The sequence below is a fragment of the Lycium barbarum genome, chromosome 1 (genome assembly GCF_019175385.1).
Source record: "Lycium barbarum isolate Lr01 chromosome 1, ASM1917538v2, whole genome shotgun sequence".
Classification (NCBI taxonomy): domain Eukaryota; kingdom Viridiplantae; phylum Streptophyta; class Magnoliopsida; order Solanales; family Solanaceae; genus Lycium; species Lycium barbarum.
Genome location: NC_083337.1, coordinates 10,771,615 through 10,783,443, shown reverse-complemented (window position 1 = coordinate 10,783,443; position 11,829 = coordinate 10,771,615). Strand labels below are relative to the sequence as shown.

The following is an 11,829-nucleotide window of genomic DNA, read 5'->3' as shown; positions in this document are numbered from 1 at the left end:
AAAAATATAGGGGCATAATCCCAAAGTGTAGATTCTCCCATAGATATCACATGGTAATCAGTCCTTTTTGCCGTGACTTGCTAGTCGGTGTGCCACTTCATTCGCCTCCCGGAATATGTGGTTGACTGTGTTTGTATCCATTCCCACCATTAGGAACCTGCAATCACGCAATAGATTTGTGTGTTTATCAATAGTACTTTCTTGATTTAGCGCTCTTATCAATGTTTGACAGACAACTTCCATGATCAAGGGGTAAAGATTTTTGGTGAAGGCCAATTCCAGTCCCTGTAGTCGTGCTTGGGCTTTCGCATGAAGTGCTGAGTTTGCGTATATCTTGGCGCAGAAACCTATACATTTTATACACAAAAATTTGAACGATTTTTTAAGCCTCGTGTCAAAAATAATAATTAGTTTTTTTAAAAAAAATATATTTAAAAAAATAAAAAAACAAAAATAATATTTTTAAAAAATAAAACTTATTTAAAAAAACTTTGAATGAAAATTTCGTACATATTTTGTAAAAATCTATTACTATGTTTTGTAAACTGAAAAATTTCGTTTTATTTTGTAAATACTTTTCTTTGTTATGCATGTATAGGTCATTCACTCATATGGAAACTAGTGAATTTGATTCTAAAAAACGTGTGATGCTCATGATTATCTGACTTTGATCCTAAACAGAGTAGTTTTCACCAAATATAACTGTTAATCTGTTAGTATATTCTATGCAATCATATTTTTTTTTTAACTACAAGGGAAAGAGGAAGGGTGTAATGAAAATTGAAAATATACATACTATGTGGAAGACTGTACCACTAATAATATCTTTTGGTGGTTTATTCTATTTCGTTAAGAAAATCAGAATAAATTGCTTAACAAATTTAGAGGCTTTGTGAGAGACGGTCGAGTAACTTTTGGATGTCTTTAAATCTAAATTTATTGGTATAGTTCTATAAAGGTAATTCTTGGATTTGAACTGACTCATCTCGTCTCTAATACAATCATAAAATATGTTCTTAAAACTTCAAACCATATTAAGCATTCTATATTTTATTGTTACATAAGTGAAAGATAAAAATAAAGTTAGACGTATGAAAATAATGACATGTTTTTAGAGGTGTTGAACTGGGGGTCAAGGAAAATTAATCGGATTAAGGTTCCTTTTGACCTATAGCTTTGTGTACCGATCTGTCTTTTTTTTGTTCAAAAAGAAAAGATAAAACATGAAAATAATGACATGTTTTTAGAGGTGCTGAAATGGGGGTCAAGGAAAATTAATCGAATTAAGGTTCCCTTTTGACCTATAGCTTTGTGCACCGATCTGTCTTTTTTTTGTTAAAAAAGAAAAGATATTTGTTCAAAAAGATAATTCCCTTTTGACCTATAGCTTTGTGCACCGATCTGTCTTTTTTTTGTTAAAAAAGAAAAGATATTTGTTCAAAAAGAAAAGATAAAAAACGCCATTGCCGGGGATCGAACCCGGGTCACCCGCGTGACAGGCGGGAATACTTACCACTATACTACAACGACATGGTATCGTATTAAGCTCCTAAAATCTAATATAATAGGAATGAAGTGTGTATTATGAAATATATTAAGGGCCTAAAATGTAATTATAGTAATTAAAAAAATAATGACATGTGGGTAAGAAGGGTATGATTTATAAATAATTATATTAAGGGTTAATATATAGTACTCCTTCCATTTCATTTTAGTTGGACATTATTTTTTTATTAGTCCGTTCAAAAACGAATTATACACATTACTTTTAGAGTAATTTAATTTTAAACTTTTAGTTTACCCTTTACTTAAGGTAGGATTTTATAGTTGCTGAAATCTCATAGCATATTTAAGACCACAAATTTCATTTTTTTTAGAAAAAAAAAAAAAAAAAAACTCCGTCCCCTGTTAAAAAATGTCACTTTGGTTGAAACCGGTGGAGTAATACGTATATTTCCCAAAATATCTTTTAACCAACAAAAATTGATATAAAGAGGTGAAAGCAAAAATATATATTATACTAGAGAAACAAAAAAGAAATAGAAAAATAGGAAATATAGATAGTTGACTGGAAAATTAAACCAAACAACACATGATAAACAAAGGCAGGCAAGGGCTCACGGCGCATGTTATGGAGATGAGTGTTGCCTTCACAACAATTTCCCACTTTTCAGGAAAGGCAGTTTCAGAGGCCGGAGTTAGAATTTGAAGTTAATGGGTTTGATATTCTAGTCCTTCAAAATTATTGGGTTCTAGATTAATAACTTGTGCACATTTAGTGTTTTTTTAGTATAAATACAGTATTGAACCAAAGTTACTGCGTTCGGCTGAACTCGTAGCCAAAGAGCTAGCTCCGGACCCTGGGTTGTTTGGTGCTTCCTCTTAAAAAAACAATTTTGTTGCTGGAATTCAAGCTGTTTGGTGCTTCCTCTTAAAAAAACAATTTCGTTGTGGAATTCAAAGAAAATAAGTCAGGATGCCAATTGCCATTGAAGAAAACTAAAGTTGAAACTTGAAACTAAGGTTGCATTGACAAATTAAATAGCTAGCCTAGCTAGAGTGAGGTAGAAACTAATTGGAGCTAGTCAATTGGTGCATGTTCTTATCTTCCACATTTGTGTAATTGATCATACTATTTTGTTAGGAGTTATCAAATATTGATTACTATCAGCGTAAATAATTTTTTTACACGTGAAGTGCGTAGCCTATTTATTTTTCACTTCCCTTTGCCTCTTAATAGCTATGGCATTTTAGATCATAAAACTACTTCTTCCTTCTTATAGGGAAAGGTTATGGGCGGCTGGTAGGGTATGTAGAAGTAGGAGTCGCTTAAAACTACTTCAATTAGATTATTTATTTCAAGTAATGGGCTGACCATGGCCATAATTAGGAGTTGCTTGAAACTACTTCAATTAGATTATTTATTTCAAGTAATGGCTGACCATCAATTGTAACCATCTATAATTGATGACATTCCATTCATATCTCAAGTGCTGCTGTTGGTGTATCTGGTCCATCACACAATAATATATATTGGGGAAAATACATAAATACTCCCAACGTATACTCGGATTAATTATGACGCACCAAACCTTTGTGGGCGACCTATTACCCCCCTGTAAGGGTGTCAGAGGGGACGGGACGTTCCCGGTCCCGCCCCGTGTCCGGCCCGGTCCGACACCGGACCGTCCCGATCAATGATGGGGGAGCGGGCAGAGGGGGAAGGGGATGGGTAGGGGGCGGAAAGTCCCGGCGATGCCCGGTCAAGCCCGGTACTGGACCGGCTGACCAGTCCCGCCCCACCTGAAAACGTTAAGTGTTAATTTTTTTTAAAAGTGGTCAGCGTTTGACCGTTGGAGGTGGGGCCCAGCCGCTGGTTGGAATTTCCATTAACATTGGGACTCCAACGGTCTCATTTTCAGCCGTTGGAGTCCCCTCCCCCCCCCCCCCCCCCCCCAAACAAAAAATACCCCCAAAGTTTAATAAATTGCATTTTAATCCAAATTCTAAACTATAAATACCTCTTCATTTTTATTCATTTTCACACAAATCATCCACCAATTATCTCTCTCTCTAATATTTATTATCAATTATATCTCTCTCATATATTTGGTGAAATATTATTATTATTTTGGTGAAGTGGGCAGTATTTGAATTTTGGAGCAACTTTCAAGCTTCGAGTAACATAATTTCAATTTCAACGTTTACGGTAACGTCTGCTTTTACGTAGACGTTTGGTACACTCGTTCCATCCTTTAATTTATTTAATTCTTGCATTTTATTTGCGTCTTTTTTTCAATTAATTTTCATATTTTATTTTATTATACTTTGATAATATGTCTAAAAAAGTTAAGATCCCGGTCCTAGGTAAAGCTGTCGAAATCCCTAACCCTTTTAGCCGTAGTAGTAAGGGTAAATCTGGTTCTTCTAGTAAATCTAAAATTCAATTTAGAAACAATACGGAGGATTTCACTCGTGTTGATGAAATTGAATTTTTTGTCCCCCCGGTTTTTCTCCTATTCCACAAGGTTTAGAATTTGATGATTTGGAAAATTTAGAAGTAGAAGAAGGCGAGGAATTAGATTTAAATGAGACACCTACTAGTCCCGTTACCGAAGCTCCAACTCAGACTACATCTTAGTCTGGAGCTGGTTGTCCCCCTAAACCTCCTGCTCGAGGTATGACTAAGGCGCAACATCCTAGAACTAGTGTCGTATGGAAGTTCATGACTTTAATGATACTAAAACTCAGCCTATTTGTCACAAATGTAAACAAATTAAAAAACACGGAAGCGGTAGAGGGGCAGGTAGGACGGGTGGTTTAGCTAGACACCTGATAACATGTGTTCAAAAATCATACTTAGATGCTCGATTAGCAGCCGGACTTAAAAACATATCGACCGGCGCTACTAGTGCCGCTCCCGGTGGATCCGTTGGGGATCTAATATGGTCCAACAAACTTTAAATCCTTCTAACCCTGTTGTTACTCAAATGGCTTATAGTAAACATAGAGATTGTGAAGAACTAGCTAAAATGGTTGCGGTTTGTGGCTTGCCTTTTAGTTTTCCTTCTAACCCCGGTTTTGTGCATTATATTAGAGCTATGTATAATCCTACTTTTCAAGGCATTCCTAGATCTACTGTTAGAGCCGACATTTTTAAATTTCAAAGTGATTATTGTCAATATATGCGTTGTGTGTTCCATCACCTAGATACTAGAGTGTCTGTCACTTCTGATATAGGTCGTAGTGTTAATGGTAATGATTATTTATGTGTTACGACACATTGGATTGATCATAATTGGAATATGCAAAAGCGTATACTTGGTTATAAATATATTGATGAGAAAAAAATGGGTTCTTATATTTCTACAAATGTTCTAGACATTTTGCAATTATATGGTCTTGTTGACAAAGTATTAACTGTTACATTTGATAATGCTTCTTCCATGACTAAGAGTGCTGAACTTATGGATATAAGAATTTTCCCAATTAACTTTGATATTTTTCATGTCCGATGTGCATGCCATGTTTTTAATTTAGTTGTAAAAGATGGTCTTGATTTATTTGAGGGCTCTCTACAAAAAATACGATATGCTTGTCAATATGTTTTTAGCGCTCATAAGCATAGTAGAATTAATTTGTTTAAAAAATATTGTGTTGAGCAAAATTTATCTGTTAGGAAAATTCCAAAAGAAGTTTGTACTAGGTGAAATTCTTTATATGAAATGCTACTTGTTGCTCACGAATATCAAAAACCCCTTCAATATGTTTTTAATGCACATCATTATCATCCCCATGAATAAATACAAGATAGTGATTGGAATGAAATTGAAGGACTATGTATTTTTTTAGAAAATTTTTATATTGCAACAAAAGAATTTTCCGGTCAATACTATCCTACAATTGCACAAATGTTATTTTATATTTGTGGGCTTATAAAACTATTTGCGGAATATAGAGAATTAAACGAACATGAGGAAGCCATTGATGAAATGATTTTCAAATTTAAAAAGTATTTTTTTCCTATTCCCGATATTTATTTGATTGCTTGTATACTTAACCCATCTTTAAAATTAAGAGGTGCTCATGGACTTGTTGACAAAATTTATTTGCAGTTAGATATTCCTCCTAATGAACATCCAAATGTTGAAGAGTGTAAATGTAGCATAGAATTAAAAGCTAAATTAATGTATAATAATTATAAAAATGAAAAAAGTAGAAGTGGAAATCAACGTCCTTCACAAAAAAATAAGGCTAAATTTGGCAATAGAAAATTTGATAGATCAATGGATGCTGCATGGCTTGGTATTGGTAATACTCAAAATGAAATTGATCTTGAATCTTATCTTGATCAGAGTTTGGAAAGCATCACTGTGGACGACGACGACAATGAAGATATTTTAGGATGGTGGAGGGAGCGTGGCAAGGCATTTCCATTACTGTAAAAAATGGCTCGAAATATCCTAATTATTCAATCATCATCAGTAGCTTCGGAGGCAGCTTTTAGCGGAGCAAGATTTCAACTTGGAGATCACAAACATTCATTTGCACAAGATATCTTGGAGATTTCTGTCTTATTTAGGGATTGGATCAACGCAGAAAGAAGAAATCGTGGGCTACCAAAATTAACCCGTCAAGAAGAAGAAGAATATGAAGAGATAATCAACACTAATAGCGATGATGGCATGGAACTTATGGACCATCAAGGAGATAGACAATTCCAAAATTGAATGCAACGGAAGCGATACGAAAATTAGAAAAAATGTACATGGAACCGTACAAGTTTTAGTGTGATAATTTTTAATTAACTAATTAGATGTCTAGTTAAACAAAACCCTTCCTAGAAGGTGGCTGTGTAGATTAGGTGATCTTATTGTAACTTAGAGGCCTAATTGAAACAGAACCCTTCGTAGAAGGTGGCTGTGTAGATTAGGTGATCTTCTTGTATTTGAGACTTTGAGTCAAGCTTTATGAAATTTAAAAGATCTATTTTTAATAAATAAACATAAAGTTCTTACTTGAAATTATTTTTCTTTACATAACTACAAAAAAGAATGCAAGTCTTTATAAAGATTATAAAGACTTGAAAGTATATTTAATATTATGTAATAAATCAAAAATAATAGCCCTTAGAAGTTCAAAAAATAGCCGTTGTTAAATACATTTAAAGACTTTAAAGTTATAAGTTATAAAAAATAAATAGTTCTTACTTGAAATTATTTTCTCCTATTATAAAATATAAATACCTAAAAATAAATCCAAGTCTTTAAATTTTTTATAAAGACTTGAAAATTTAATATTAGCTAATAAGTTATCAATTTGAATGTTAAGTTTTAAGTTTTATAAAAAAAAAGCCTCCCCCCCCCCCCCCCCCCCCCGGTCCCCCCTTGGAGTGGGTCGGGACGGGCCCTCCAAAAAGTCCCCCAAAAGCCCGTCCCCCTAAAGTCCCCGTCCCCCCAAAGTCCCCCTTTAAGAAGTCCCTGTCCCGACCCGTCACCCCAAAATGTCCCTTACCGTCCCCGTCCCGTCCCCCCCGGCCTTATCTTTTCTATATTTTTCAGCCATTTCTTACATGGTCGTGTCAACACGAAGCAGCAGCGCGTAAGGGTAATTTTTAACATGGCCACGTCAGCGCCATGTCAGATTTTTTAAAACTATTTTTAGTCTTTTCCTTATTTTTTTAACATGGCATTTTACTGTTCATCTTCTTCGTACAACAACTGCTTAAAATCCAACCAAATACACCTCAAATCTCAACCAAATAGCCCCAAATTTCAGGTTTCAAACTCCTCTCGACGTTTCAGTTCTTTTGAGATTTTACCTATTCAAATCGGAGTTCGTTTGTGGCAACCCGAAACTTCGAACTCGAAGCTTCAATGGAGCTCGTCAATGGCAGACTGCTTTGCTTTGAATTTTTCACCTTTCCATGGTTATTACGTTCTCTAGCTTCGACGTCCTTCTCCAATAGGCTCAATCCAACAAATGAATCCAAAAAACACTAGCTCATCTTTCCGGCTTCTTCAAAATTTCAACAATGGAGGTTTTCAAAACTTTATCACTTCCAAGCTTCTCTAATCAGTCAATAAAATGAGTTTTAGCTCCAATCTATCATGACAAGCTGATTTCAACAACACATGGGCAACACCCAAATTTCAATCCGCAGCTTTCGGACAATGAGGAAACCAGCAATGGTGGTTCACGTTTTCAAGCCCACATTCAATTTTCAAATCTAATAGTTCACTTAGGTTCAGCTCAAATTCATACTTCAAACAATAGCTCCCAATCTAAATCACAAAAATCAAATAGATTTGCATAGATCTGAGACCGAAATAGTGACCCGAACACACCCAGCTACTATTTTTAGATTTTCTGATTTTGCAATTTTTTTTTCAATAGTATCAGCGACCTATTACCCCCCCCCCCCCCCTCCCCCCACTGTATAACCAATACATGCTAATTTTGCAATTTTTTTTTTGGAATAGTATCAACGAACAGACCAAGAACATGCTGATACTTTTTTTTTTTTGAACTTTTTAGATCTCTTCGTGACTAATATAAACTCAAACACGCTACTTCAAGAAGATCACCAACAACAGTGGTTTCTATTCTTAGATTTTTTTTTTGTAGTAGTCAAATCCAAGAAGACCTGAGCAAACTGAAAAAAAAAATGATGAAGAAGAAGACTGGGCGCGTGTATCTCACCTAACACTAAAAAATGGAAATCGTGTAAAAATGGCCGAAAAGGGGTACAAAAATACAGAAAAAATAAGGTCAGGGGGTAATAGGGAGCCTGCAAAGGTTGGGTGCGTCATAATTAATCCGAGTACACGTTGGGGGTATTAATGTATTTTCCCTATATATTGCCATCATATACTAGTTATTGTTTTGGTCTAATTTTATCTCTTTCTCTTTAAGGGTTCACTTGGATTTTCTTATACGTTATGTCATATGTGGATCACACTTTCCACATTTTGCTATTTGTTTGTTGAATTAGCTTTCGAAAGTGCACAATGATAAGTGATTTGCATATCATGTAGCTTATCTGACCAAAAAGGAGGGGAGACAGATAAAATAAACCCAAAAAAAAAAAACTATAATTTTTTTGCCAAAAATTAAAGAAGAAACCTCGGGGGGGGGGCGTTATGATTTACCAATAATGATGATTTTTGAGAAGAAAAAAATGAATTGTTGGCTTTAACGATTTCATTTTATTTGTTTGTTTACTTAATAAGCTAATTAAGATCCTTGATTTAATATAAAGGTTTGTCAACATGATTAAAATCGTGATAATGAAGTCATCTCTTTAAAAAATTAATCCAGTTCGTGCTTGATTTGAGTATTTTATTAAGAAGAGGATGTTAATGATCCAAATGAATATTATGTAAATACATAGCTTGTTCCAATTTTTCTTTTAAACTTAATTTTGGTTAAATCAGAAGTTTACAACAATGATTTGTTTTTTTGGCCCCAAAAAAAAAAAAAAAAGAAAAAAAAAAGAAGAAAAAAGGCAACAAGGGCTATTTAACGTTAAAATTTTACTATTATAGAAACATGAGTTAGGAGGAGGATCATCGTCCGTCCTCCAACTCATGTCCAATACCCAAAAAAAAAATGAAAAAAAAAGTAGATCCCACCACTTCCAAACTCATTTTTTTTTTAAAAAAAAAGTGAATTCCATATTAAACAAACAAGCAATACATAAAACAAAAAAAAAAAAAGAATTAAAAACAGGATGTGTGGCTGCTGGGATTTGGCCCCCCAAAAAAAAAAAAAAAAAAAAAAAAAAGAAGAAAAAAGGCAACAAGGGCTATTTAACGTTAAAATTTTACTATTATAGAAACATGAGTTAGGAGGAGGATCATCGTCCGTCCTCCAACTCATGTCCAATACCCAAAAAAAAAATGAAAAAAAAAGTAGATCCCACCACTCCCAAACTCATTTTTTTTTTAAAAAAAAAAGTGAATTCCATATTAAACAAACAAGCAATACATAAAACAAAAAAAAAAAGAATTAAAAGCAGGATGTGTGGCTGCTGGGATTCGAGCCCAGGTCTCCACGGCCACAACGTGGAATTCTCACCACTAAACTATAGCCACTTTGTGTTTACAAGTCTTAGATAATGTTATTAGTATAATCAAAATCCTTAATGTTTGAACTCTCTACTAGATATAATAAAAAATATATAAATAAAAATGTAACCCGTATGATTATTAATTATACAATTATGATTGAATAGAAAAATGCTACAAAAGTATTTATAATAAAAAGTGTATGTAATAGATTTGAACTCCAATGCTATAGAATAGTTGTGCAATTAGCAATTTAATATGAGATTTCATGCTAAATATCTTAGGCCTAACATATCCAAAAGATGAATGCTTTTAAAAGTGCAGTTGTTAAGATAAATATGTAGTCATACATAAATAAGAACTACAGGAATATTAGAAATGATCTCACTTCATAGAGGGTGCAAGTCCAACTAGCTGGATACTTGGAGGATAAAATGGAAGATAACGTAACCAATTTGGATTGTAATTCAAGATTTGTTACTGAACATCTTTTAGAACTGAAAAGCAATTGTAACAACGACAACAACAACCCAGTGAAATCCCACAACGTGGGATCTGGGGAGGGTAGAGTGTACGCAGACCTTACTCCTACCAAGGTAGGACGGCTGTTTCCGAAAGACCCTTGGCTCAATAAAAAAAGCATAAAAAGAGGTCAGATAAGGCTAAGAGATTCAAAGCGATATGGGAATGAAGTAACGCGAGCGACACAGATAACATAGAATAATCAAAGCACAGGAAATAACAGATAATAGCATAAATCAGAGCACAAGAAATTAAACTACGATAATGCGACTACTAATAAGACAGGATAATGAGACTATCTAGTAGCCTTCTACCCTAATCTGGGTCCTCCAAACCCTCCTATCTAAGGTCATGTCCTCGGTAAGCTGTAACTGCGTCATGTCGTGTCTAATTACCTCTCCCCAATACTTCTTCGGCCTACCCCTACCTCGTCTGAAACCATCCATGGCCAACCTCTCACACCTCCGCACTGGGGCATCTGTGTCTCTCCTCTTCACATGCCCAAACCATCTCAATCTCGCTTCTCGCATCTTGTCTTCCACCGAGGCCACTCCCACCTTGTCCCGAATATCCTCATTCCTAATCCTGTCACTCCTGGTGTGGCCACACATCCATCTCAACATTCTCATCTCGGCAACTTTCATCTTTTGGACGTGAGAGATCTTAACTGGCCAACACTCCGCCCCATACAACATAGTCGGTCTAACCACCACTTTGTAGAACTTGCCCTTAAGTTGTGGTGGCATTTTCTTGTCACATAGCACTCTGGAAGCAAGCCTCCATTTCATCCACCCTGCCCCAATACGATGTGTGACATCATCGTCAATCTCCCCGCTGCCTTGCATGAAAAGCAATTGTAACAATTACTGGCTTATTAGTGGAGATGGGTATATGCACATTTGGAGATGATATTATACAAGTCACACAATCCAAAAAGTTTCAGCAACATTGTACATGAGAATATATAAAGTTTGACTAGGCAATATCTATGGGATTGGACTGAGCAAGAAGACTTTCAATCCTTTTCTTTACCACCTCTGGATTTGCACCAACAAGCTTGTCAATTGGAGCTCCATCCTTCAACAACAGAAATGTTGGCATGGCTGGCATGGCTTTCACTTCATATTTGGTAGCCACATCCTATCAATCGCAAGAATACTATGTTTAATTTAACTCATATATATTGATAGTGGAAATAATTGATACATTATCCGTGCTATCTGATTTGATATGGTTCCACCACATTACTATATCACTAAAGGCAATAGCTTTATACGAGGAATAATGAATTCGGTAGAGAAATGACTCTTGGGCCTAACCCAACCCCAAAAGCTAGCTCAAAAGGAGGAGTATTATATTTACCAAGACATAGAAGGAGACCAATTACCCATCTCGTATCCGTTGTGGGACTCTTAACACCCTGGCACGCCCAGACCTCATTAACTGGAGTGTGCACAATATAATATGGGGGCCCCAACATTGGCAAACAAAGAATTGGGATGAGTCTGGCTCTGATACCACGTAAAGAAATGGATCTTAGGCTTAACTTAACCTCAAAAGCTGCTCAAAAGGAGGAGGATTGCTCAAGCCATATAAGAAGACCAATTACCCATCCTGTATCTGATATGGGACTCTTAAAACTCCCCCGCACGCTCAGATCTCGTTAACTAGAGCGTGAACAGAATAATATGGGGGGCCAATTACATCGGAAATCATGATTTGATATGTTGATGAACGA

General features: G+C 35.3%; 1 protein-coding gene and 2 non-coding genes across 3 annotated transcripts in view; all 3 read right to left on the bottom strand.

The window, feature by feature from the left end:
• Positions 1-1,458: 1,458 nt before the first annotated feature.
• TRNAD-GUC (transfer RNA aspartic acid (anticodon GUC)) lies at positions 1,459-1,530 on the bottom strand. Its single transcript has one exon. It is a non-coding gene; the product is annotated as a tRNA-Asp (tRNA).
• Positions 1,531-9,524: 7,994 nt separating this feature from the next.
• TRNAH-GUG (transfer RNA histidin (anticodon GUG)) lies at positions 9,525-9,596 on the bottom strand. Its single transcript has one exon. It is a non-coding gene; the product is annotated as a tRNA-His (tRNA).
• Positions 9,597-11,066: 1,470 nt separating this feature from the next.
• The window catches only part of LOC132609442 (thioredoxin-like protein CXXS1), a gene marked incomplete at its 5' end in the record, with an annotated part of 38,941 nt that continues 38,178 nt past the window's right edge, over positions 11,067-11,829 (bottom strand). Inside the window, one exon of the mRNA XM_060323419.1 lies at positions 11,067-11,231. Coding sequence (XP_060179402.1) covers positions 11,067-11,231 — 165 coding nt within the window. The remainder of the gene's footprint in view (positions 11,232-11,829) is intronic.